Consider the following 27,843-nt stretch of genomic DNA (forward strand, 5'->3'; position numbering starts at 1 on the left):
ATTATTAACTATAGACAATGTTCCCACAAGACAGTTTGTAACAAGAAATATCCTACCTCTTATGGCAACTTTTCTTCCTTTCTCCTGAGCCAATTTACGAACTTGTTTTTTCAGTTCAATTCTTTCCTCTTCTAGTCTTTCAATCTGCATATTATTAACAAATCAGCACTTCATTCTCTTCACAGTATTATTATATATTAGTCATATAAAAATATGATTTATCACTTACCTCTTTCAAAAGAACCTGGTTTTCCAATCTATATTGCTGCTGTTTCAGTGTTTTGCTGTTTCTGAATTCATTTAAATCAATCATTGCCTTTGGCTCAAGACCTGAAACACAGTATATGCATAAAATGTGTAATCATTCACTAAGAAGGAATATTAATATTAATGGTCATTAGTAGATATCCTATTTAAATAACCACATAATCAGTCAGGGAGAATAAAAAACTAGTAAACTGACAATTCAATACATACATATTACCACACATTACGCTCTGTGTAAAAAATAATAGAAGAAATCACAATTTTGCTTCAGTTACTCAAAAATACTGCAATAAAATACTACCTAAAATTCACTGTACTTATGTTTTGATACCTCCATATAAAAAATAAGGCTGTCCAATTTTTTCCTGTTTTCCTATTTAGAATTAAAATTTCAATATGTTTTGGTTTCTAAATAATAAATTATGAAGCCAATAAATCATCTAAAATCAAGAAGAAATAAAAAACTAAAAGGCAATACAAAATTTATTCTCTTGCTTTCTTTAGCCAAATCAGTCTGTAAGATATATTTAGAAATGTAGATTCACTCATTTTGTCCTATCTAAAACTACTTGCAACTATTAGAAAAAATATACATAAGTATTTCTAAGTAATACAAATCTAATTTCTAAGTAAAGAAAGTCCACAATATTCTTACACAATCGGTAATTGATAGTATAATGAATATAATGTACCTAAGCGTTCTCTAAGCTCTTCATTTTCATCAAGAAAATCATTTATTTTAAGTTCAAGTTTATTGATTTCCTTAATTAACATTTCAATCTCGTGGTCTCGTATTTTGATTTGCTTTTTTAAATCCTTTATTTCAGCAACAGCCTCTTCCAAACCATATACTCCCTGTAAAAATCCAAATAAGAATTATAAACAAAGCCTTCAACAGAGCACAGAGAAAAAATTATGAATCTGTGTTTCATTGTTACAAAGTTGATGACACTACTTGAAAACAAAACAAGAAGAAAGTGCTATGATTGAGAACTAACAATCACAAGGAGCTGTGATAAGCAAGATAAAGACAATAGCCAAGTGAAAAAATCCTTCCAGAAGACTACAAGGATCAGGTGAGTTCATCCTCTTGATGGGTTGACTCAGTGTCCACTAAAGTAAATGCTTACCACACTATACTTCAAATTCCTAACTGCAGTGCCTATTTCTTTCATGCAAACATTTTCAGGGTAACATGCCATAGTATCTATGACTCTTCATCATTGCGTTAAAGGATGGCAAGACTTTCAATGTTGATTAACTCCAAAATATCTTTGAAATTAATTCCTCAGACATATAAATTTTACCAAAAGAGTGCCACTTTTTGCATTCTAATTGTCAAAGTAATTTTTGAGGAACCTGATTTTTTGTACATATACATATTACTTACATCAAATATTAACTACTTAACAAGAAAACATTTTTCAGTTATTATCAGTCCTCTACACTGTGCTTACTATAGTATGATGTCAAATAAAAGCAAATTCTACAAATTTGTCCTCTAATTATAGAGCAGCCTCTGCGCATTTTGAAACTGAGCCCACTTATTATAGGATTCTTATAATATTCTACCTTGACTGTAACCAAAAATAGCCAGCACGGCTTCACCAAGGGTAGATCATGCATGAATCATCTGGTGGCCTATGATGGAGTGATGGTATCAGAGGACAAAGGTCAAATGATGCCATCATTCTATGACTCTTCAATTAATGTTTAATGAGTTTCATTCACATTCAGCCTATGTTCATATGTTAATATTGTCAACTTGAAAAAAAATCTATGTACAGTTAACAAACTGTATGCAGTGACTAGCAAAGTTATTATAAAAAAAAAAAAAAGCATTGGAAGATTCAATTTCTAATTTAGAACACCATCAATAAAACACAAAGAGAAAATGATCTGCTAAAACTATGATGAAATATTCTGTCCACTTGAACAAACTGTTTACCAGTTCATAGTCTTTCATTCGTTTCAGAGCATCAACAAGTTCTTTGTCCTTTTCTCTAGCATCTGCTTCTGCTAGTTCTGCTGATTTCTCAGCCTCCTTAGTTCTCTCTTCTAGCAGTTTTAATTTTTCTTGCAATTCTCCCAAACGATTCTGCTGAGCAAGAGATGAGGGGCCTGGAAAGAAAAACAATTATATGGTGACAATTCAGTTAGAAATTCTACCTAATCAAGAAACACTTCAGATAATGTTATAAAGGAGATTTTCATTATCTGCTCTTTTAAGCAAGGACGTACAAAGGTTTCATGTTACAGCAATTTTTTTCCAATTGTTCTTTCAAACAACCCACATAAGAACTATGCATATAAGAGACATCAGATTTCATTTTGAATTCCACGCAATTAATCACTTGCAGGTCGTTACAGAGGTAAGTTCTTGTATATTACACTCTCACCTGTAAAGACTAATTTTATATAATTTGTTATATATTTTAAGTTTTATAAATAAATAATATTTATTTTATTTATTTTTTGATGTTACCTCTAAGCCCACTGAGGTACTGTGAATAAATGTAAAACAACCTTCCATATATGACAAATGGATATGAACAAAAAGAAAAATCAAGAGATTAATATTAATATTTCAAATTTTTGTGTGTGTGTGTTTCTGAAGAATGCACCTCCCCTATGAAGACAGTCTGAGAGAGTTGGGGCTTTTCAGTCTGGAGAAGAAAAGGCTCCAAAGACACCTGATAGTGGCCTTTCATTATCTACAGGGAGACTGTAAGAAAGAAGAAAACAGACAAGTATCTGTTGTGACAGACAAGGGGAAATGGTTTCAAATAGAATAGGGGAGACTCAGATTGGATATAAGGAAAAGGATTTTTCATAATAAGGTTGTAAGGATGAATTCCCCAAAGAGATGGTGGATGCCCTGTCCCTCAAGACATTCAAGGGCAGGATGGATGAGGCCCTGAGCAATCTGATCTAGCTGTAGCAGACCCTGCTTACTGCAGGGGATTTGGACAAGATACATTTAAAAGATACTTCCAACTCAATAAAGTCTATGATTCTATGATTTTAAGCTAATCTGTAGGTATGTTTCTTCTGTGGTGCTTTGATTACTAAAACCAGACTGACAAAATGAACATGTTAAAATCTTTAGTGTTAGAGACCATAAAGAAAATAGAATGAGTGAAGAGACTTTTAATGTTTTCTCCTGAGTAAGTGTCCCTTTTCATTGCACAGGAGTTGTAAAGATGACTTCTAAAGGTTCCTTCAACTGAAATGATTCTTTGGCATTTATTCCTCTTTAATTTCCTTTTAATATACTTTAAAATAACATGTGCAGCTTACCTTTATCTTTTTGGAGATCATTTTTTAATTCCTCAATAAGAAATGCATTTTGTTCCATTTCTTTGGTATACTGCTTGACTTGCTCAGTAAGCAGACTTATCTGAGCATCTCGCTCTTGCACACTCTACCAATAAATAAATAAATAAATAAAAATTGAAGAAATTCTTCTTTACTGACCACCTCACTTTTATTCACTCAAAAAAAGAAACAAACCATAACAATCAGAAAGAGAAGTTCTATTAAAGAAATTCCACTTTACTGACACAGAAACTACTTGTACAGAACACCACATTTCTTAAAAAGTGCATGATAAATGAAAAGCAACTATGATTAAAAAAAAAAAAGAAGCAAAAACAAGCAAATATACTATACTTACAGCATAGAGTTCAGATATTATCTAGAAGTAGCATATTTAAAGGCAAAGCAAGGAGAACAAAAGAAAGAGTAAAAATAAAGCATTCAAATAATGCAAACACACTGAAGCACTCTTTTATCAATTTTACATGGAATGGTTCTGTAAGAATAAATCCAGTGCATGATAAAAAGTTTTAGACCAAACAGATTTCTTACTATCTCCTCATTAACAGGAGGTAGGAACTGCAAGTTATATATTCAAGATTGGGAAGACTAACATTCCATCATACATAACACCTAATTTGCATACTAACTTTTAACCACTCATTCAACTTTTAATAATTCAAACCAAATCTTTCTTTACTTGCACACATATACATAGGTAGACACAGATTGTGAAAGTGTCCATTAACGTATTATTTCTATGCTTTTACATGAACTTCAGAAATATTACAGAAAGCTCCGTTTTATTTCTGGTGTAATTAAAGAAAAAAAAAAAAAAAAGACTCAGAAAAAAATACATAAAATAATTATATAATATAAAAAATCAAAAGTTGCTTTCCTTACTTAATACCAAATTTATGAAACATATAATTTCAGTTTCTTAGAGGAAAAATATATCTACATGCTTGGCAAAGTTGTAAGAAGCTAAATATAACCCTTTAAATTTGTATATACACTGAACTGCAACAAGATTGGTCCATTTTGAGTTACAACACAATGTGTTAAATTTAGTTTTTAAATGCTCTCTTTAAAGTATGTTTATTTCCACAAACTGTTCAAAATAGCATGCTAGTGACTGTTGTCCAGAATCAAATTCTACAGCCATCCAGTCAGCTAAAAACAGATGTATGTTCTGATTTTAAAGCAATCTTTCCGTGAATAGCTAGAAAAGATAAATATAAACGTAATACAACTGACTGTCAAGAGCTCAGTACATTCTTTGTACAGATTAATTTTGTGGTAGAATAAATCAATCTGTCCCATAATCCTCAAACATGAGTATCACAATATTCTGGTACTTGCAAACTACAAAAGACTGAACTATTTGGTCAGCAGTTTACCTATTGAATGGTAATTTCTATGCACATGTCTGAACACTTCTTTTTTCTTGGCTCAAAGCTTGCTTAAAGAGGCATTTTTTTGTGATAAGACTGATTTATCTAGGAGGTGAGTGGTGGGTGTTCTGTGTAGTCAACACCATCTCTTTGTGGACAATTTTGCACTTGAAAGACCAGGAGAGTTTACTGGAGGAAGATCTGGCTTGTGAGAAATAACTCCAGCTTGGTACAAGTGACTGGGGAATGATACCACTGTATCCTGTGAAAATCTCAAAGTTCCTGCTGAGATCCCAAAGCCAGAAGCTGTCACTCAAAAAAGAGCTAACTCATTCACTTTGGACTCTATAAATAAGTTTGTACCGTCATTGTTAGTAGCCATCATCAACTGAACAACACAACCTCTGACGACCATCTCTACTGAAGATCAACATCTGAACTACGAGTCATGCTGGAAACCCAGTGGTGACTAATTCTCTCTTGCTTTCTACAAAGACTCTTTGCTTTTATTTCCTATCTCTTTTCTATCACCCGACTTCCCTTCCCCATTTCCCTAAGCAACTAGGATTTGTAATAAACTGGTCAGGCTAACATTTGACCCACTGCGCTGTAATCTTGCCACTGGGTACACATGTATTACTCTCTCCTATAACTGGAGCAAGACAGTATGCAATTTATCACATAGACAGTACCTGCTGAAGGGCCAGTATACTGCTTCTATTTACATCAAATCGGGCCATTTTCATTTCCTCTTTCATATTTAACAACATTTGCTGATATTCTATGAGTTCGTTGTCTTTTGAAGCCAAGATTTTCTAAAAAGATAGATAAAAAATCATCAGAATGCTTGAAATAATCCTTAAAATAATAAAAAAGGTATTGAAATTACCTTCCATTCTTCAACTTTTGCATTTATAGCTGCCATGAGTGGATCATCTTCCTCATTCTTTGCTTTCAGCTGGTCTGAAAGCTCCTGAACCTAGAAATGTAATTTGGATCAATCTGATATTAAAAAAAAAAGAAAATGCTTTACTTAAAAAACACAAACATACTACATCAGACACATACAACTTACTGGAAGAGCATTGAAGAAGTAAGATAAAATTCTGGCTTTAAAAACATGGTTTGAGTAAGACTGCATGAAAGTATTTTGCAATCTGCATTCAAGTTTAAATATTTGCATGAAGTTTAAAGATCACATTATTTCCATAAAGTGTTATTTCAGCAGAGTACTTGTTTTAACTGGATCTGTTGAATGTTTTTTTAAATTAAGCTAAAATATCACAATGCAATTTAAAACAAACTACCCTCAATAATATAAACATTTGTTCTTACTTGAAATTTGTACTGTTCATTCTCCTTTCTTAACTGATCCATAACAGTATCAGATTGCTGCACAATTAGTTTCATTTTATTATATTCATCAGTCATCTTCTCCATTTCTTGCACCGATTCCTCAAGATTCTTTCTCATTTCTTGGTTTTGAATGTCTAACTTTTCATTAGTTTCAGTCAAATTCTGAAAAATTAAAAAAATCACTCTTTTTAAAAGTGTGCTTCTTAATACCTAAAAAAGCAGAAATTGAAAGCTACCTTAAATGTAATACTTTAAACTATAAATTAGCCCAGAATAGAGTATTCCACCTTTGGATCCTCAAATTCAACAAATCTAGCGCTAAGCACTAAACCTCTCCCAGTGTCAGTAACTTTATTAAACTTTGTTTCTTCAAACATTCATTCACAGATAGATAATATATACATCACAGAACCTAACTGCATTAAAAAAAATCCTTTAATTCATGTGATTTAGCCTGTTATTTGGCATAGCTTTTGTGAAAAATATTATTGTCAGTAACAGTCTAATAAATGCTCTACAGCATCCATTTTACCTGAATTTCATCCAAATACTGGACAAGCTCAAAGTTCTTTTTGGACAACTGAGATCTGTAATCAGAATCATCTCCTCTTCTTGACAGAACTGTTTCTTTATGGGAGTCTATTTGCCTCTGATAGTCAACTACATCCTGACGCAACTGTTCATTCTGCAGAGAAAGCAATCCGAAAATGAATCTATTTTGAAGGGCTGAAAACAAAGTTGTTTTTCTACCAAGCTAACACAGAGGGCTAGGACAGTCAAAGCCATCTAAACTCCTACAGTCTGCTTTTAAAAATTTAAACACCTCACCTTTCTCTTTGTTTGTTTTTTCTTCTGATTAAAAAGGAGAGAATAAGAGCAAGAGAACAAAGCATGAAAAATATTAGAAAGTATCTTTGTTTTATACAGACTAAGTAGGAATCAACATAAAAGCAAACGAAGAATCCTCTATATATCCATGCATGTGTATATGTACATACGCATACATACATAAAAAGCCCTGAGGAATCATTTTCAAGTTTCCACCAGAACATTAATTCTAACTGTTACTGCCTATTGCAAGATTATAGATATTAAAGGTATAGAAACAACTACAAAACCATCTTGTAAAGATGACTCAATACGAAATTTTTGTAGTGAATGTTAACTAATAATTTAATTTTGTTAAAATTACTGACTTAAAAAAAAAAAAAAGCTATTGGCAAAAGCAGCAAGCATAAACTGAATCATGACTAATATCCATCAAAAACATTTATCAATAGCATTTAAGAAAAATATGAAAAACTCAAATAACCAAAGTCCAGATAAAATTAATTTTAGGACTACAAATTCAAGCATAGATCCTTATCTCAGATAGCTATATTTCTCTAGAAGAGATCTAGTGTAAATGTGTGAAAACTGATTAAAATCTCCTAACTTCTTTATACCAGTAACTAGGAAATGCTCTAAGACATAATCAAATACCATGTCATGTAAAAAAATTATATAGAAATCTAAAAATGTAAAACCAACTAAGTTAAAAAGCAGTCATTCTTTACTAACCTCTCTCCTTAATTTGATGTTCTCATTTTCTGCTTCTTCATTTCGAAGAGCAAGCTAGAACAAGATAACAAAACCTTTATTGTGTATATAGATACATATATAAATATGCACATACGTATATGCATTTAAATGTATGACACTAGCATCACAGATTATGAAAGCAAAGACCAGAAACAAAGCAGTGACTCTGTTACATCACTGTTTATTATTGCAGAGGCTCTTTTCAGAATGTCCAACTTTTAAATGTTGTTTCTGAACTGCTTTAGAGATATCAAACTGAAGCCTTTCTTACCTGTTCATTCACTTTCTTCTCTTTTTCCAGTTCCTTTTCTGTATCTATTAATTGTCTCTCCTTTTGTTCTACCTGTTTCTCCAGTTGGCGGATCTCGTCACGCAAAAAACGGGTATCACGACCACTAGCTGAACTTCGTGCCATCTTAAGAATACAAAAGTGACATCATAAACAGTTCTTCAAAATATAAATGCATTTAAAAAGAAAAAGAAAAAAAAAAAATGCTACAGCTAATATACAGGACACAAAACAGGAAGGCCTCAAGGCCTCACTAGCTTCCTTGAACAAAAAAACAAATCACTGAAAGTAGGATTCATTGCATATGGAGTTCTTTGTAAAAATAAGGCTGGTGAATACTCAAAAGACAATTTAAAAAAAAAAAAAAAGGGTTAACTAAAACTTAAAGTTATTATATCTCTTTAACTGGTCAAAATCATAGTGTATAAAAAACAAACAAAACAAAACACATTATAATCAAGAACCCCCCCAGCATTCTATAAACTAAAACCATTTTGAAATGTACCTCTAATTCACTTTCCAGCTTCATCATCTTTGTTTTAAATACATTTTCTGTCAAAATAGAACAGATACAGTTAATCACCCACCAGTAATTATAAACTTAAGCCTTTAAATATCTAGCGTTACTGAAGCAATTGACTACAGATCAGTTGGGATTTTATTCATTTTCCTAAACTTAAAAAAACAAGAAATGAATAAACAAACTTAACAAATAATTTAACAAATAAATTTAACAAATACCTTACAAAGAGCATAATGAGATTTGCTTACCACATTTGGCTTGCTCTTGTCCAGCTTTTTCAACTTCTTCCAGTGCCAGCTCTACCTCTTGAGCTTTCATCTGGGAAAAAAAAAAAAAATCACAGTAAGCAAAGGAAAAGGATTTACTACTAATGCAAACTAAGAAGCTGTTCCACAGACTTCAAGCTTAAGATTATGAAAACATTTACAAAAGAATACCATATTGTTCTTCAAAAAATTTAAAAAAAAAAAAAAGAAAAAAATTATTTTTTTCCCATGCTAACAATTTAGAACTTCAGATTACTGAAATTTTTTGTTAGTAATTTATTACAATGAAGCTGTCTAAACATTCAAAAGCACACAGCTGAAAATAAGAAAAAAACTTTCTCCAAAAACAAGATGCTGATTTGTTTTCCGTGTGTTTATGAGATGTTGTTTTCAGTATGTTTATGAGTGTGACATCGTGACAGATTTATAGGATCAGTTTTAGGGTGATTTCTTCCATTCATACAGACACTTTCAATACTACTCCAAAACATCGCCCTACAACTGTAACTTCACTTGAAGTTAAAACCATCATTAATAACTCACTACAGTTAACTCAATTCTGAGAAATTTGTTTGTATTTTCAGCATTTAAAACTAGGATTCCCTAAGCTTGTCCTATTCACCTCATTTCCCTCTGGTGAAATGATCTCAGGAGTAACTAGCAAGTTCAATGCACAAGAAAAAGAAGGAAAAAAGAAAAAATAAAAAGAAAAAAAGAGTAATCATGTTTTCATTCAAATAAATAAATAAATAAGCATATGTATCTAGAAAATTGGAGGAATTTAGAATTAATACAAACCTTCATCAGTGACTGAGTAATTTTAAATAGATGTATCAGTTGTTCAGGAGTTTCATTTTTCAAGTCTTTCCCGTCAACCTGAAGACACAACAGTTTTTATACAAATGTCACCGAAATTCAACAAAATAAATAACTTAAGCATGTGAAAGAGCAAAAACAGGTTAGGGAAGAATGCATGGCAAAACTTGTATGTTTCACTTTCCCATCGAGTACCTTGGACAGAGTCTCAAGCAATCCGTCTGCTAGTTCTTCTTGACGAGGCAGAGCATCTGGATCTGTTCTCATAAGCTTCTTCCAATCTAGAATGGGTGCCATATTGATTTTATAGTATTTTTCCTGAAACAAAATATAGAAGTAACAATTATCAGACACTGTTGCTTCCAATCAGTCAAATAACTTTAAGGAGGCTAGCCAGTGAAGTATAAAATGATTTTAATAACTGTATGGATTTTCTAGAACTGATTAATTTTCTGTTCATATTTTACCATACTGTAAACAAGAAGATGACAGTAAAACTATTTTTTCTTTGCACAAAATATTCATACACAATCTAAGAATTTGATATTCAAATGTTGATTATCTGGACACAGGACAACGATTTTCACTTCCAAACTTCTTCTCAAGTTCTCCTGACCTTTGAACTAGCTGTTGTATGATAAAATCTCCATAAAATCACAAAATCCTTATTTACCCTATTTAAACAACCAATGCTTTCATTTGATGCTATGATATTCACTTCTTTGTAGTCATCTCTAGGACACCACATCCTTTCCTTTTGACTAGAATACCTGAATTGATAAATGACAGCAGGCCACCTGGCAACTGACAAAAACCTTATGCAAATTAATGCAAATCTTTGTTCTAAAGCTTACTTGCTGGTTGCTGTGGGTCACAGTAACTTCTCATACATCCAGAAGACAAAACAGTACCTGAAAAAGGAAGAATTGATTGGAAACTTTGGATTATTACGTTTTTTACTGAAACAGTTATGAGGTGATAGAAGAAGTTGCCAAGAGTGGTTGTGGATGTTCTGTCCCTTGAGGTGTTTAAGGTCAGGCTGTATGGGGCCCTGAGGAATCTGATCTAGTACTTGATCTAGTAGTTGGCAACCCTGCCTGTGGCAGGGGGGGGGGTTGAACTTGATGATCCTTGAGGCCATTCTATGATAACATGAGCCACAATGTTTTCTGGAGCTATCTCTGGCCTATATTGCCAACACTAAAAAAATTAGAATCTACCAAGTTAAAACAAAAAGTCATTTAAACTTACATATCACACTAAACTTTTAAAATGATATACATGGTTAAGAAAATTAAGAAAGAAATAAACTGGATATTTAATTCATTATTATTCAACAAACTAATGATATAATGGGAACTTTTATTTTCTAGAAAAAAAAATCAAGTTCAGTAAATAGAAGTTACAAAGATTTATGCTAAAGCACGTTTCAAGATCCATTCTCTCATTTGCTGGTCATCATTTAAAGACTCAAAAAACAAATTTTTTTCTTTAATGAAAGGCTGAACAACTATTACATTCCCATTGCCTCAGCAATCAGAAAGAACAGCACTAAATCCTTGAAATTCAGCTTTATTCCTAACAGAGGACAAAAGTCACTCTTTTGTCATCTTCTTTAAATATGTGAAGTATTGGCCAGGTCTTCAATGTCTGTTAAATATTTAAGAAATGTGCATTCTATATAATCCATGAGCCGGTAATAATGAAATAGAAATACTTTTTGTGCTTTTCTGCTTCCTTGTAAATGACCACAGAAAATACAAGAAAATCACAAACAGGCACATAAGTGACTTTGGCATTCTCACTACTTCAGTTAATCCAACACTACTTGATTTCAAGATCCTTGTTTTTTTAACATTTTAAATTTTTTAAGCAACGTGATGTATAAAACATGGATGTAAAATGACTCTCCATCAGAACTATTCTGAGAGCAAATTACTGGCCTTACTACTGTCAACCTTTCGTATTTTCTTTCTTTCATTTCTCTTTTTCTCTTCCTAACTTACAGAATAACTTCTTTAAGAAAGAATCACTCCTGAAAATGTATCTTAGGGGAAAGAGAGATGTATATAAATAAAATAGTCCTCGTTATGGGACATCAACTCCGCTAAGACACAGGTGGCAAACCTGAGTATACAGTATGTTCTATTGTACATATGTATTTAAAGTACAATAAAAGTGATATTACTTCATAAAATGTAGCTGAACTCTTCCCCTCTGTAGAATACATACTTTTCTTGACAGGTGATCCATCTACCGATCCAGATTTCATGACAGTGAAATCAAGCACCACTACCAACAGCAGTTACTCTTGCATAAAGATGTGTCTAATGTATAACTGTGTATCTGAGTCATGTTACATGTCCTGGCACAAAATACCAAGAAACAGCACAGACATGTGGGAGATGTGCTTTGCTGTACTCGCTCTATGTGTGAACTACAAAACCACAACTAAAATAGGATCTTGTGCAGGGCCCCTATTTTTATCAAATTCATATACCCCGGTTCTGATAAGGGTTCCGATAAGGAACTGCAGTTCCTCCGGGATGCTGCTGTAAGACAGTTTTGCCTCCGTTTCACCGCTGTTAAATTAGAAGATTGCCTTACTTTGCATCCACCTTCGCAAGGTAGCACGGCTGAAGCGTCAGTGTCACAGAGGCAGCGGTGTGCGGTGTAACCATCTGCGGGCACCATCCGGACGCTCCCGCCCGGCACTAGAGGCCTCGCCCCACGGCCTGGCTCCCCCAGCCGCCCCGCCGAGGTCCGTTGTCCTCAGAGCGGCTCCGCTGCCGCTCGTTAGAAACCGACGGAACGGTGATGGCGGCGCATGCCGCTGCTAGGCGACGCCACCAAACTCTCCCGCCGGCTCCGTTCTAAGGAGAAACGGGCAGGCGCGGGGGCGGGGAAAAACGACTCTTCCGCAGTACTACGAACCGCGCAAGGCTCAGCGGATCTTCGCAGGCGCGGACCCGGCAACGCAGGCCGCGGCGGAGACCGCGTCTGCTCACCGCGGGTGCGGGTCGTAACCGCCGGCCCGGGTCGTAACCGCCGGCCCGGGTCGTAACCGCCGGCCCGAGCCCCGGCGGCGGACTGCGACCCCCAGAATGCCACGCGGCCACACAGGACCACAGCTCCCGACGTGCCTTGCCGGCCGCGGCCCCGACAACGTCCGACCGAGGGGGCGGTCTGCGCGTGCGCAGTGCGGTGGGGGCGCCGGCGCGAGTCCTGGGCGGCGATAGAGCGCTCCTGCGGCGGGCTCAGGTAGGGCGGGCGGTGGCGGCGGTGGGTCGGGGTTGGCCCTCTGCTCACGGGATCGGCGGAGCCGCTATTGCGGCCACGTTCTGTGGGTATGAATTGTTTTTGTTGTTGAGATGCGGCCTCAGTCGTTGCAGCGCTCCCATGCCCCAGCTCGGCCCGCTGCCTTCCTTACACTTCCTCACAGCCCCCTCCCTTCCTCAGCCTCCCGTCGGGCCCCGGTGCCCCAACCCGGCCCCGTACGGTGCGGGCTGTGAGATCCTGCCCGGGAGTCCGCCAGGCTGCTGCGGTACCGCCAGCACATGGGTGCACTTACCTGCACCACCTCGTGTGGTGGGCAACCTGATCTAGTAAAGGTGTATGTTTGGTGGCCCTGCCAGGCAGGGGGGTTGGAACTACGTGATCCTTGAGGTCCCTTCCAACCCGGGTCATTCTGTGATTCTGTGTGGCTGTCGGTAATCGGCCCCAGGGGATTGTTTGCAGGGTGGCCCGGGAAGGGATCGCATCTATGAACTGCCCGTATCCATCGGGTGTTACTGGACAGCAAGCTATATGGGTATGGGTAGCCCAGAAAGTTTGTGAGCTTCGCCTAAGTAGATATGAACACGTCTTCTCCAATTGGAGAAAAACCGGCTCCCTCTTAAGTGTGTTATATCCTGTGTATTCATTCACTAGCTGTGTTAAGAGCTGAAACTGTTTTCTTTTACGCTTTCTTAACTAAAAGATGAAGGCATTTAAATTTTTCTTTCTTTCTTTTTTATTTTTTCCTGCTTTATTCATGTTTGCTATCTCTTTATCAGTGCAGATATTTAATGAGGGCTGACAAGACTCAAGGTGCTTGGCACGCCTGGTAGTTACGTAACTTGTTCCAGCCATGTCATACGTATTAACTCTTGATTGAAAGTAAAGACTCTATCTCTCAGCTTGGGGCTGATTAGTTACAGCTCTCCTTCGTGGTCAGAGACTAAATTGTATTTCTAGGGTGAAAAAATGTTGCTAAAAAAATAAAGTTATTCATGACTGAACATAATAAATAAAAGGGAAATAACAATTACAGAGTCTATAACTGCCTTGCTGTATGATGAGCTTCTGGGAAATGGATCATTATTTCCGTGTGTGATTTAGAGAGTAAAGTAGCCCATTGATGATGTACGTGAAGTTCTGCAATGTCATGTGCAAGTCCCTGCACCTCTGTTGAGCCAATCCCAAGCAAAATTACAGGCTGGACTAAAATAAATTGAGAGCATGCACGAGGAGAAGGATTTTGGGGTATTTGTTGATGGAAAAACTCGTTGTGAGCTGGTAATATATGCTTGCAACCACAAAAGTCAATTATATCTTGGGCTACATCAAAAGAGGAATGGCCAGCAGAGTGGGGGTGGCGATTGTCACCTTCTGAGGCCTCACCTAGAATACTGCATCCAGGCCTGGGGTTCCCTCTTCAAAAAGACCTGGAGCTGTTGTGATGATTCCAGAGGAGGCCACAAGGATGATCAGAGGACTGGATACCTTTCAAACAAAGAGGGGATGAGAGAGCTGGGGTTGTTCAACTTGGAGAAAAGATGGCTCCAGGGAAACCTTCCAGAGGTCTTCTGATATATGAAGGAGACCAGCAGGAAAGCTGGAGGCAAAATCTTTGTCAGGGAATGTGTAGTGATAGAACAAGGAGTAATATATTTGAACTAAAAGAGCATTGATTTAAAGTTAATGAACTTATTCCCTACCGTGAAGGTGATGTGGCACTGGAACCAATTGCCTCATCCTTGGAGGTATTCAGGGCCAGGCTGGGTTAGGCTCAGAGCAAAAGTCTAGCAGGAGACATCCCTGCCAGCAGGGATGCTAGAAATGGGTGGTCTTCAAAGTCCCTTCCAATCCAAACTACTCTGTAATTCTATCATAAGATACTTCTAAATGGGGACTTGCACACATGTATATATTCATTTGTTTTTTTTTAGTTTTTAATTCTCTTTATGTTAGCAATCTGATGATGTATGTGACTTTTTGGAAGTTTTTTTTGTGTGTGTGTGTGTGCGTGTTCTTCTGTTATGAAATCAGCAGAAAATAAACCATTATGTATTCTGGTGTTGTAACCACATCTGGATTTGTAGCTAATGGAGAAGATTGATGTGGAACTACAGCAGACTTTGAGGTAGATGGGGAAACTGAAAATGAAATGAGTGGGAAAGAAATGAAATATTAGGTATACAAAAAATGACAGTGTTTAAAATACGGAATGTCTTAGAACAAGTGAAGTAATACTTCTTTTATTCTGCCCCAGTGTGTAATTGTGTGATGAAGTTTGTATAAGCAATATCCCTTTTGATGAGAACACACTCTTACAGTTCTGGAGCCAAAAAGCATTTTAGCTCCTTATTACACAGCTTGACCTATCGTGACAGAAGAGACAGGCATCCATATTAAGCCACAATTCTGATATCAGGCTGCTACTTCAAAAACCTAATACAGAAACTGCATTATGAAAATTCAAATGGAATGTCATTCCAAAACAAAAACAAATAGAAGTCATCATATACAGACCAAGCATACTAAATAAGGACACGCATTAACAGTCTTTTCAGCGTATGCCGCCCATGTAGCTTTTGTTCATCTGTTCTTTGGAGTTAATGAACGTGCAGTTTCTGCTGTTTATATTTCTGGAACACAGCGTTGACTTGTTCGAGCATTATTTTAGAGATGCTTTTTTTGCATCACTATCCTATGTAAAACAAGTAATGTTTTTTAGTGTAAATACAAAGCATGTTATTTTGTTTGAATAAATAGCTTGGTAGCCCCCATAGAAAAAAAGGATGGAATGGCAAGATAAGTCTTACTGGAGTCTTTGTTCCTGTTAATTATTTTATGGTGTATATTATTCTAACCATGTATTTTAGGTATTTCAGCTGACTGTTAAAACAAACTGGAAATAAACTACCAGCTAAGCCAGTATCTCTCATCCATTTTTAAACTGCTTTATATTTTGATCATCATTTGTACGAGAATAACCTAAAATGTCTAATTGTTGGTTTAACTAATTGGTTGCCAACAAGCTCCTCAGTCTGCCCTCTGGTAGATCTTTCCTGTGGCATTGAGCGCGTGTCAGAACTGCCATTCCTCATCTACTCATGTAGTTGATACTTCATGGCTTTGCTGAGAGAAGGCTGCGGGCAGTTTTCTTCCTAGGGAATGAGAAGTACTTCAGATTAGACCTGTTCCTCCTAATGTTGTACTGTTTACAGAATGTTTCTGCATTGAAACATCACTTGTATTTGTTCTGCTCTGGGGCTTCAACAAGAGGAAGGGGGCTCCAGGCATGTTTTGAATTTGTCCTGAGTTCCTAATACTGTCTGTCTTTTCCCATATTGATTCAAGCCCAGTAATGAAAACCTCGACTGTCTAAGTTGGTTAAAGTTGGAATTCTACTTTGGAGAGACGTTTTTAAGATAAGATAAAGGTTGTGTTGGAAGGGAACAGAGGAAAGGAAATGGTGATATTTTTCCACTATTAAACACGGGTATCAAGTTATAAAAAATATTAGGTTTAGTCAAATAAAAATGCAGTCAGCGAAGGTAAGTAGGCAAGACAAGTGAGAACAGTATTGGAACCTCAGGTACTAAATTAAGTTTTAAAGAGCAAAACCACTCACTTCAGAAAGTTTATTGTATGTTTTGGTGGTGTTCATCAATTCAGCCACCAAGCCTTGGATTAATTTGTTGCTCACCTGTACCCAATAGTGGTGTTAATGGAAATTTTAAATATATTATTAAGTTCTTAAAATTAGGCATAGGATTTATACGATCGACATAAATATATTGGCTTCTGACATTACTGTTGATGTAATAAGGCAAATGCCTTATAAGCCAAGCCTGCTGGAGAGCTCTGGTTCTTGTTTGTCCTTTTCACTTCACATCTCTGTACATGGATGAAAATAGCCCAGCGCAAAACACATATTTCTGTGCTTGAGAGAATTATACTAATAAGCAGGTATTGTGCATAACTTTGGTGTTCTGTTTTTCCATAATTAGCTTTCACGATCATGCAGTGTAACTTGCTGCTTATTGTTTGCAGCTGTATATTCTTCCTGGCATGTTTGGATATTGCTGCAAGTTAAAACGTTCAGCAGAAATCTTTGAAATGAAGCACTTGTCGGTCCTCATTTCGTCCAGTCAAATGGGGACTGTGTGGCTGTTCTTAGATCGTGAACCGATAGTAGGATCGTAGTGCAGCCCAAAGGCTAATTTGGGTATCAGATGTACAGCTGTGGAAGTAGAAGGTGGGTGAGGTTAAAAACAGCCCCTGAAGGGACAGTCAGCCTGTTTACATACATTGGACCAGTCAGTGGTGTGGTTTTTCTGTTGTGGTTTAACCCAGCAGGCAGCTCAGCTCCACACAGCCTTTTGCTCACCCCTCTCACTCATTCCATGGGGGTGGGAATCTGAGCTGATACAAAGACTATAGGATGGAAAAGGAAGGAAAATAGTAATAATGATAAAAGAATATACAAAACTGATAATGCATAATGCAGTCAGTCACCAGCTTCTGACCCAGACACATCCAACCCATGATAACTGGGTTATCATGTGGCGCAAGTGGTAGAAGTGCCGCTCTGCTACACAGAGGCTCGAATTCCGGGGGCTGGACTCGATGATCTCTAAGGTCCCTTCCAACCCGCACGAAACTATGAAACTATGAAACTGGCACTGTGGCCTGGCCCAGCTCTGGAAGCAGACCCATCGTTCAGCAACAGCCAGATGTCGGTGTGCCTTAACGCTGTCTGAGCTGGAACCAGGTCACAGGGTGGCAAGTGCAGCGCTTACTCAAGTTACAGCAAATAATTGTATGCATTTCGATTCATCTACTAAGCAGAGTTTTGTGAACAGAATACAACACGATGCCTTGCATTCCATTTTTGTTCAAATGGAGTGCTTGGAGTTGCAATCAGACGTTCAGCTCAAAAATCTGACCGTGTCTCTTTACTTTTATAAGCCCTATCTTAGCAGAGAAAAACATTGCTCACTTCACAGTCATGCCTTATTCATGTCATAAATTTTTGGTAGTGCACACATTTGTGAATAACTATTTTCAAGGATAAAATACAGGAATAGCAGATTTTTATCAAATGTCTCTGATAAACTCACTGAAAATTGTAACCACTGCTGTCAAACCAGCCTGATACGTTACTTTCACAAAAACAAGGTGAAATATTCCATTAGTTCAGTGTTTTTGTTACTTTGTTGTTGTTTCAATAAAAAGTATTGAAGAATAAAATAAGTTATTTCAAATCACAGAGTCAGAGGTGGATGTTGGTGGCATGGCAGTAGGGACTGAATATTCCCACTGATATTCCATTTCATTTTCTTGCTGTGTGATGGGTGGCAGCAGGCAGGCACACTGACGAGACGGTGTCTGACTTGAAAATGTATAAGAAATGAAGGTGTGTCATTGAATTCTTCCATGCAGAAAAAATAGCACCTATTGACATTCATCAACATTAGCTGAACATTTAGTGAGCGAACAGTGAATGTGAGCACAGTGCAGCTCACATTAGGTGGTGGGTGGCGCATTACAGTGATGACAACAGTGATATGGAAGACAAGGCATGTGCCAAAAATCCATACAGCTTTTTACAAGTTTGGCATGTAGATTCTTGTTCACCGCTGATGAAAATGTGTAGCTAACTTGGGTGGCTATCTTGAAAAATAGTGTTTTGTAGCTAGAATTTGCTCTATCAAAGAGTGTTGTTGTGCTCTCTGTATTGTAGTTTCCATGAAAACAAATAGGAGGCATTGCTTTTTGTGCAACCTATGTACATTATAATCATAGTTAAAGTTAGAAGGTAGGTGTGAATCAAGAAGAAATGGATAATTAATTATTCTTAATTGTAATCTTTTTTTTTTTTCTAAATATGATTTATAGTTTTGCATTTGTGTGGATGTGAATGGTAAATCTGAGCTGCTGGATTGTCGCCTAAAAACTCATGAAGGTCATAAAGAAATACATTAAAAAATTAAAATACACTTTATTCTATTTCTTAGTGAATACAGCAAATCTGGTTGTTGAAACATGTTGTATTTCAGGAACAAGAAGACAAATTTCACATTCTTCTAACACTGTCACTACAGCAACAGTGGGTCACTTCCAGTGGTGCAGAATTTTATGAGTGCAGCATGCTGTCTCTTGTTCATAGCTGAGAAGAATGCGTAGTTAATGGTGGTGACTATGTTGAAGATAGTGTTTTGTAGATGTGGTTTTACTCTACCAAGTAGTGTTTTCGCGCTCTTTATATCTTTTGTAATTTCCATAGAAATGCGTAGGAGGCATTACTTTTGAAGCAACCTTTGTGGGTTGATGCCCAGCTGGTCTTCAAGCAGCAGCAGCAGCTTCCCCCTGAGCCAGCTTCCCCAATATCATTTTTCAACAGGATGTGGAAAAATGACATCCCTTTGGCTGGTTAGGGTCAGTTGTTCTGTTTCCATCCCCTTCTAGCTCCTTTTGCCCCAACTCAACCCTTCCTGTCTGCTCTTAGCTGTCAGGGCAACGTGATAAGCTGAAATGTCCTTGACTTAATGTAAGCACTGCTCAGCATTGACTGAAATGTCAGTACGTTAGTGCTCTCAGTGTTATTCTCATCCTGAATCCAAAACACAGCACTGTATCAGCTACTAGGAAAAAAATTAGTGTTATCCCAACTGAAACCAGTGTATTCTCCCTCACAGCAAGCCTTTGTTAACAAACAAGTTGCTGAGCATCATGTTTTACAGATGTTTATCAATACACCCATCACTGGAAGTGGTGAAATACTGACACTTGCAAGACTGTACTTGGGTTGCTTCCAGATTTCAACATGCTTGTTCAGTGAGAAAGGGAAGGTATCCACTCACCATGAGTCACTAGAGCAGCCCAGTCATATCAAGGATTCGGCAACCTCATGCACATCTGCTATCCATGAGTTTCTTTGTCATGTGTACTCCTTATATGGCTTTTTACTTTCCAGTGTCAAATGGCAACAGATTAATTAGCATGGAGAGTGTTGGCTGCCAGATAGTAATTACTATTTTCTTCTGTGATTAATGGCAGACGTGCTTTTGCCTGACTTGCAAGTACAGTTGAACTTTCATAAGCTTCCCTCAGTTTTAGTCTTGCATTTTCAACTCGTTGAGTATTCAGTTTGGTGATGGGCCCAGTTGTAGAGTAGATAAAAGTACTGTTTTTGATGTGGAATCTTTCTTTCCTTGTCCTGCTTAACTAAAAGACCACAAAAGCACCTTTTCCACAGTTACGCTTTAATTCAGCAAGTGGTAATAGTGTAAAATTAGAGTGAGTTCTGGATGGAGAAAATAATAGAAGTTCAGAACAAAAATGAAGGCTTTCAAAAGCACCAGAATTGCCTGCAATTAAGGTGTGAGTAAAGTAGCTGTGTTAACATAGTTTTTTTTAGTTAGTGAAGAGTTCACCTGTCCCAGTCATGAGCTGCCAGCTTCTTCAGGAGAATACTTTGGGAGATGCTTTCAAAGGCTTTGCTGAAGTCTAGATATCTAGACTACATCCACAGCCTTTCTCTCATCCAGGCCGGTCACTCAATTATAGAGGGAGATCAGATTGATCAAGCAGGACCTACCTTTCATGAGCCCATACTGGCTAGGCGTGATTTCTATGTTGTCCTGCACATGCTGTGAGATCACATTCAAGATGATCCATTCTTTCTCTCAAGCCTGTGGCTGATCCTCTCCTTCCAACCTTTCTTGTGAATGGGTGCCACACTGGCCGATCTCTGGTCATCTGGGACCTCCCTGTTTCACCAAAACTGCTGATGGGTGACAGAAAGTGGCTTAACAATCACTTTTGCCAGATCCCTCAGTACCCTCAAGTGGATCTCATCTGGCCCTGTGGACTTGTGGCTCTCTGCATGGAGTAGCAATTGCTAACAGTTTCCTCTCAAACTTTGGATATTTTATTCTGCTCCCCATCTCTGTCTTCCAGCTCAGGGAGCTGAGTACCCTGAGGATAACTGTTCTTATTGTTAAAGTCAGAAACTAATAAGGCATAGAGTACCTCACCTTCATCTTTAGTGGCAGTCTTCCCTACTGCAGCCAATAAAGGGTGGATATTCTCCTTGGCCCACCTTAATGTATTTGTAACAACACTTTTGCTTACCTTTTATAGTTGTGGTAAGAATAAGTTCTAATTTTCCCTCTGCATATCCTTGCAACATTCTTGTATTCTTTCGAGTTGCCTACTCCTTCTGAAGAAGTAAACTTTTTTCCTGGAGTCTCAGCAAAAGCTTGCTTTTTAAGCCAGTCTTTAATGCTTTCTTGTGTTATGGGACACAGGGATGGCCTGCTCCTGTACCTGTAAGATCTCCTTCTTGAGGGATGTCCAACCTTTCTGGAACCCATTGCCCTACTGTTTCCTAAGGGACTCTCCCACCCAATGTCTGTTCTCTAGAAGTCCAATATAGCAATTTTGCTGACCCCCTCTTCTGACTTCACCAAGAATAGAGATCTATCATTTTATGGTTGTTATGTCCAAGACTATTGTTTTCAAACAACCTGATAAATAACAAGTTCAACTGTTGACCTGGCCACCTATGTATTATGTATGAAATAGTCATAATATTGCTGTTTAATAATTTCAAGGGATTAGGAAATTTATGCAAGATGAAATAATATAAGATTAATTTCTAATGTTTTTATTACATGCTATTTTTCCTTAAGGAGCAGAGCACTCATGAACATTCATTGAAATCAGAGAAGTTGGCACAGTTGAGGAAACAATGACTTTTATATGAGCTTCTACAGAATATGCAAAAGAGCTAAGTGAGATCTTCAATGGTAAGTTTAACTTATTATTACTGTTACTGTGTACCAGTTCTTGAATGCCTTTTTTTATTACACTCTACAGGTTTCCTGTTCTTAAGAATGTTTGCAATATCTGTTTTTAATTGCATTTGAAACGTTTTGTTGGAAAAACCTTTTAAACTAAAAAATGCATTTCATTAACACATTGTTTGCCCTTTCGATAATGTGAGCATCAGCATGTTAATTTACTCAGGGTTTTAGGGCACCCAATTTACAGTTCTCCAGTTTGCACTGTTCACTTCACTTGCACAGCTTTTTGCTACAAATTGCATCACAAGTCATCTCCAATTTTAGATCTTATTAGTACAATGTGAAATGCAGAAGTATCAATGTGAAATACAAATATCTAGTTTGTGTGAGGGCTTTTTAGTTGGTGGCACTCTTTAATGAAAATATTTCTTTTAAAAACTAAATTTTGTAAAATGAATAAGACTTGAGAAAAAAAAATCTGTTAGTGATTTTTTTAGTTACGTAGCATTGTTAACTTAGAAAATATTGAAAGTTTTAATTTGATTTTATTTATCAAGTATAGTGTTTTTTCAGTGAAATTACTTGTTTATCTGTGTATATATTGCAGCTTTTGTCCATGAAAGCTCTTAGAGAAGATGGCTGAAATAAGCCTGAAGGAAGCGGCTCTAATAGTTGGAGTGGTGGCAGCCTGCTACTGGAACAGTCTCTTTTGTGGCTTTGTTTTTGATGATGTTTCAGCAATCTTGGACAACAAAGATTTGCACCCTTCTACACCATTAAAAAATCTGTTTCAGAATGACTTCTGGGGGACTCCAATGTCCGAGGTACGCTGTCTGTGGAAGTCTTTGAGGAAATGGGGGGGAAGAAATATGCAGACAATTTTTGCAGTTTTTTTCCCTAATGTGGTTTTAACAGAACAGTTGGATGGAATTTGATGATGTTTATATTTAATTATTCAGATTAGGAGTAGATGTCACTTGTATTTTTTCCTTTTGTTCAGTAAAATTGCTGATAAGAAAATACTTCAATATTCTATTTTACCTAATTTTTAATACAAAATTTAGACAAATCTGACAGTTTTCCCTTCCCCCATGTATACGTTGACTTAGAATAGGTTTTATTTTTAATGTCTGTCTGAAGGGAAGATAACACTAAAACAACAAATCTAGGATTTGGAGAACAGGGATTTAATCTATTGAGTTCATTCAAGTAATCATATTGATATGAATTAAGAGTTTTTGGTTAGTAGCCTATGTTGAGTCACTGTGTTTTTATTTGAAAAGCTGTACTGGCATTAATGTTGTCAATAAATATCATTAAACAACAGTACCTGAAGGATTTACATAAAATTTAGAAAGTCACATGTGGTACCATTGATGAACAAATGAAGAAGAAAAAAAACTATCATCGTGGGTGTTTTGCCTAAAAGGCATTCTGCCTTGTAATCTTCACCTTTTATATCTGTAATATACATCAAGTTTACTGTGAAATACTAATTGCTAGATCTACAAATAGACTTTTATATGAAATTTTTGTATAAGGAAAGTTTCCAGACCTTTTCAGATACCATGTGGTCCTGTTGTCATTCAGAGTACATGGGGTTCCTAAAGTCCAATTCTGATTTTGCACTTAGAAAGCGAACAAAAGTCAGATAAAACTTGAGAAAATTTAGATTAATTTGAATGGTCATCACTTTCCATGTCTTGTGCAGTTTCAGTACTTTTCATATTTATGTGCAGTTTCTCCCCTTTTCATCTCTCATTTTTTCTTTGATTTTTCATATAATAATCAGCAAAAGATGAATAAGGTGTAGGCTGAAAAATAGTTTGTTTTTTCTCTTCCTGCACAGAAGGAGAGTGTTAGGGTTTTAAAAAAGCTTATAGGGAGAGTAACATGAGCACACTGACTGCTACACATATTAAGAATATGTAGTTAATGCATTTATCTGAGTGCATCAGAATTTTTATTTTATAAATATAAAATGTGAGATTAATCAGAGCGCTTGAATAATACATTAAAACTGTGGGGAAGATGGAAAAAATAATTAAAATTAACTTCTCTGTTTCAACAGCTGTATTTTCTATTTAGTTTTCGTTCCATTCACTATGCTTCATTGTTAGTATAACTGATTTTCATGTCTTTATTCTTAAGGTAGATGTCAGAATAGCGGGGGGAAATCTTGAAGGCACAGGTTTTTAAAGAGAGATTTTAGAATAAATGTACCATTACAAGATGGTGGTGACTGATTTTTTGTTTCCTTTCAGGAACGGAGTCATAAATCTTACCGACCCCTCACAGTTCTCACATTTCGCTTAAACTACTTGTTCAGCGAGTTAAATGCAGTTTCTTACCACTTCCTAAATCTCATCTTTCATGGGGTGGTTTGTGTAGTCTTCCTAAAAGTCTGCAAGCTTTTCCTGGACAACCAGAGCAGCATAGTTGCATGCCTTCTCTTTGCAGTGCACCCAATACATACTGAAGCGGTAGGTAAACCTGCTATGTGCTTAATTGTTCGAACTGTATTTTTTAAGCTTAGATGTCATATTTTGTGTAAATGGTTATATATGGTAAATGCAAAGTGTGTGATTTTTTTATTTTTTCTATGTACTGTGTACTCAGCTATTTGTGAATTGTGATGGAGATGACCAACTTTAATGCTCTGAGTTGTTGGACATTCCTTGCAGCTACTGAGAAATAAGTAAAGAAACATTCATTTAGCTATTAGTCTCTTCTGTGAGCATTTCACTTTTATGATGATGACTGCTTTAGCTCACATATAGAATTTGTGTTTTGTCATGTTTCATCTAGTGTTTTTCAACTACTATCAGTACTTCTCAATTCATTTTCATGAATTCAAATCATTAGCTACGCAGTTACTTACAGCTAATCACAGAACCTATTCTGTCTACTTTTTTTTTATGCCAGTATATCCTGCTAGTAGGACTCTTGCTTGTGTTGTTACTGCTGTACTACATTTGTCTTTGTTTGAACCAACATCATAACAAAGAAATACATATGACTCTCTTATTTACCTTTCCACCTTATAGGGGTTTTCCTTTGCTGTGGAAAGCGGTATTTATACAAACTACCTGTTTATATGCTATTTCATGTTTAGCCAATCTTCTAGCAATATTTTAAAGTAAATTATCATGTGATTCATCAGGTTTCCAGGAGAAACAGTGATAAAGCAGATCTGTAGAATTTTCTGCTGTTCCTTCTGTTTCATGTAGGTTGGCTTATCTAGATTTCACTTCACACTCATTGCAAAGCTTATTCAAAGAGTCTTTCTTCTCTTATGCTGTTACATAATTTTCAGAAAATGGAAAATATTAGAAGCATAGAATTATTAAGGTTGGAAATGACTTCCAAGATCATCAAGTCCAACTGTTCACCCGTCATCATTCAAAGGTGCAGATACCATTTTAGGTTCCAGGTTGGACTGCCTGTACTTCTTGAATGAATTTCTCCGGAGCAAAGGGAAGGAAACTTGTGCTTTGTGGCTTTACTTCTTGGTGAGAAGTGAATATCTCATGAAGATAATAATCCTGTAACTATTACAGCATAGAAGTAATGAGATCTTTTCTTGGCCCTGTTGGACACAACTTGCCATTTTCAAGTGCAGGTTCATGGTTTTGGATGTGTTCAGCCAGAGTTCTAGTCTTTGTTTTTTGTTAAGTCAAATTCCACAGGAATTCAGAAAACTACATCTATGTATTTTGAGCAAATCTTTTCAGGAAATAAGTTCATAGTGTTTATGATTGGCTTTTATCTGAGCTACTGTTATGTCCTTTCTTTAAGGAAATAGTGGAATGTTTAAAATTGCAAAACTTAAATTTCTAAAAAAAAAAAAAATTCTTGGGGAAAGCAAGGGTTAAATAATTTGTTACTTCTACTTTGCTTTTCATTTTTCTTTAAGTTTCAAAGTTTGGCTTTTCTTGTTTATAGTAAGTGTGATAGCATCTTTATATGAGCATTAACAATTTGCTAGTGACTTGGATTACTGATTTGTATTTGAGTAATAAATTCTTCACTTCATTCATGTAATGACTATGAATCCATTACTGTTTGTCTTGCTTGAACTCTCACATTCTTTACAAGATGAAGGTAACACAGTTAACTGCTTTAAATACCTTGCAATAGAATTACCAAAGAGTTTTCCTGTGAAACCATGAAAGCTTATTCTGTAAGGCAGTGTATTACGAAGCTATAAAGTGCAGTTGAAGCAAAATAATGTAGTAATGTGTGCAGTATTTGATATTAGCCACATGAGGGCACTTTACGACCACACATTTACTAGAACTTCGTGCTGTACTTAAAACCTTTATACACTCTTGAGATTCCGCTGCTGTTGTATGTAGGTACTCAACAGAAAAATAATTTCTTCCTCCCCACATTTAAATTTAAGCATTCTGATTTTGAAACATAGTATATGTTATTCTTTCCAGTGTTTGCATGGAGAATGCCATGTTATGTGCAACTAAGAAAAGATTCTTGTGTTTGAAAGTTGTAGTTTGTGCATGTGCATGAAGAAATGAGGTAATAACTGACCGTGTTTTAGAATCTTGAACTTGAGTGTCAAGTGACGTATTCAGACTTTAGTAAGAACTCTAGAAAGCTTGCATTCCTAGTCTTCATATCATTTGATGGCACTTCTTGTTTCTTTTTATATTCGAAATGTATCTGAAATGAATTCCTTCAATTTAGTCTCGTTATTTTACAAAAGAGTGTGGAATGGGAGATATAATGCATGCAAATGTCAAACCTTTGCCTGTCTGTTGAGAAAGGGATTTGTCTTGGAAAATCTAATGGAACAGCATAAATAGAGGGGAAAAAAAATTCTTCTTGACTTCAGAGAGAAAATGGGCTGTTGAGAAGGTAATATATCATTCTCTGAGGAAAAATGGTTGAAAAATGTCATCTGTCTCACTTGTACTTGACTCTGGAGTTCCAGTTCAGACATTCTACCTAGCTTGCTACTGTTCAGGCCAGAAGCATTCTGACCACCCATTGAGCTCAGAGGATGTAAGTTAACCTTGTAAATGCTGGAGTCTTCTCTTCCTAAGTCATCTTTGTATCCATAAATAGTCTCTCTTTGTTGGCTCAGGATTATGGAGGCACACCAGCACACTTGCTTTATCTGTGACTTCCTTCAACAGATCTAAATTCTACTTCATGCAGGACAATTTTGTGGTGCAGACCAGGAGTCTCTGAAGGATCTGAGAGCAGACAGTTTTGAAACAAGCACCATCGTACTATCCAGAATGTTAACACAGTTACTAATGCCATATCAGTTTTGAAATATGCTTTGTGACTATGCGTGTTTCAGTGAACAACAGCAAATGATTTCAAATTTAGTTTTGAATGTTTGTTGTTTTTTTTTTAACACCATGACCTTGGATATTTAATTACTTTCTCTTTGGTACTGTACTGGATCAGTCATGCTTGACCAGGAATGTACATAGCTAATTAAATTTTCTAGCACAGTCTGGATGGCTGAGAGTCACATTTGAGCATCATCATGATTAAATGGTGAGCTTTGAGGTTTTTATAGCCAAATTTGACTGTCTCCTTTGGTATTGTATGCTGCTTTCAACTAGTTTGATAAAAAAGAACCCAAGTGTGATCAGGCACATTACAGGCAGTTCTAAATGATACTATAGTTAGGACTGTGGATTCTGCAGTAGATACTAATACAGTGCTTCTCCACATTTTCACAGAATCTTTTTTTCTATGTCCAACTACCAGGAGAGGGCAGTACCTGTAATGTTAATATTGTCGGCAAAATTATCATTGAGAAAATTGTCAAAACTGTAGTAAAGCCTGAGCCATTCTTTAACTTTGTTGCTCAGCTTACCATCAGCGTATAGATAACTTTTGACTGCTCAGATTAGAGCTGCCAAAGCACCAGTTAGGTAAGTGCTTCTTTCAGATGCGTCTCCATTAAGTCAATTTA

The 27,843-nt window shown here is 36.5% G+C and overlaps 2 protein-coding genes across 2 annotated transcripts in view; one reads left to right on the plus strand and one right to left on the minus strand.

The window, feature by feature from the left end:
* Nucleotides 1-12,591, minus strand: part of CEP290 (centrosomal protein 290) — a 50,909-nt gene extending 38,318 nt beyond the window's left edge. The window contains exons 1-17 of the mRNA XM_015857851.2: nt 12,418-12,591; nt 10,665-10,721; nt 10,006-10,128; nt 9,793-9,870; nt 8,977-9,046; nt 8,711-8,757; nt 8,188-8,331; nt 7,896-7,949; nt 6,868-7,020; nt 6,315-6,497; nt 5,869-5,958; nt 5,672-5,794; nt 3,568-3,691; nt 2,216-2,388; nt 960-1,122; nt 230-330; nt 57-144 (exon numbers count right to left, since the gene is read on the minus strand). Coding sequence (XP_015713337.1) covers nt 57-144; nt 230-330; nt 960-1,122; nt 2,216-2,388; nt 3,568-3,691; nt 5,672-5,794; nt 5,869-5,958; nt 6,315-6,497; nt 6,868-7,020; nt 7,896-7,949; nt 8,188-8,331; nt 8,711-8,757; nt 8,977-9,046; nt 9,793-9,870; nt 10,006-10,107 — 1,693 coding nt within the window. The 5' untranslated portion in view covers nt 10,108-10,128; nt 10,665-10,721; nt 12,418-12,591. The remainder of the gene's footprint in view (nt 1-56; nt 145-229; nt 331-959; nt 1,123-2,215; nt 2,389-3,567; nt 3,692-5,671; nt 5,795-5,868; nt 5,959-6,314; nt 6,498-6,867; nt 7,021-7,895; nt 7,950-8,187; nt 8,332-8,710; nt 8,758-8,976; nt 9,047-9,792; nt 9,871-10,005; nt 10,129-10,664; nt 10,722-12,417) is intronic.
* Nucleotides 12,592-12,966: 375 nt separating this feature from the next.
* The window catches only part of TMTC3 (transmembrane O-mannosyltransferase targeting cadherins 3), a 35,323-nt gene continuing 20,446 nt past the window's right edge, over nt 12,967-27,843 (plus strand). Inside the window, exons 1-4 of the mRNA XM_015857864.1 lie at nt 12,967-13,071; nt 21,777-21,893; nt 22,498-22,714; nt 24,155-24,373. Coding sequence (XP_015713350.1) covers nt 22,526-22,714; nt 24,155-24,373 — 408 coding nt within the window. The 5' untranslated portion in view covers nt 12,967-13,071; nt 21,777-21,893; nt 22,498-22,525. The remainder of the gene's footprint in view (nt 13,072-21,776; nt 21,894-22,497; nt 22,715-24,154; nt 24,374-27,843) is intronic.

This window comes from Coturnix japonica, chromosome 1 (genome assembly GCF_001577835.2).
Source record: "Coturnix japonica isolate 7356 chromosome 1, Coturnix japonica 2.1, whole genome shotgun sequence".
Classification (NCBI taxonomy): Eukaryota; Metazoa; Chordata; class Aves; order Galliformes; family Phasianidae; genus Coturnix; species Coturnix japonica.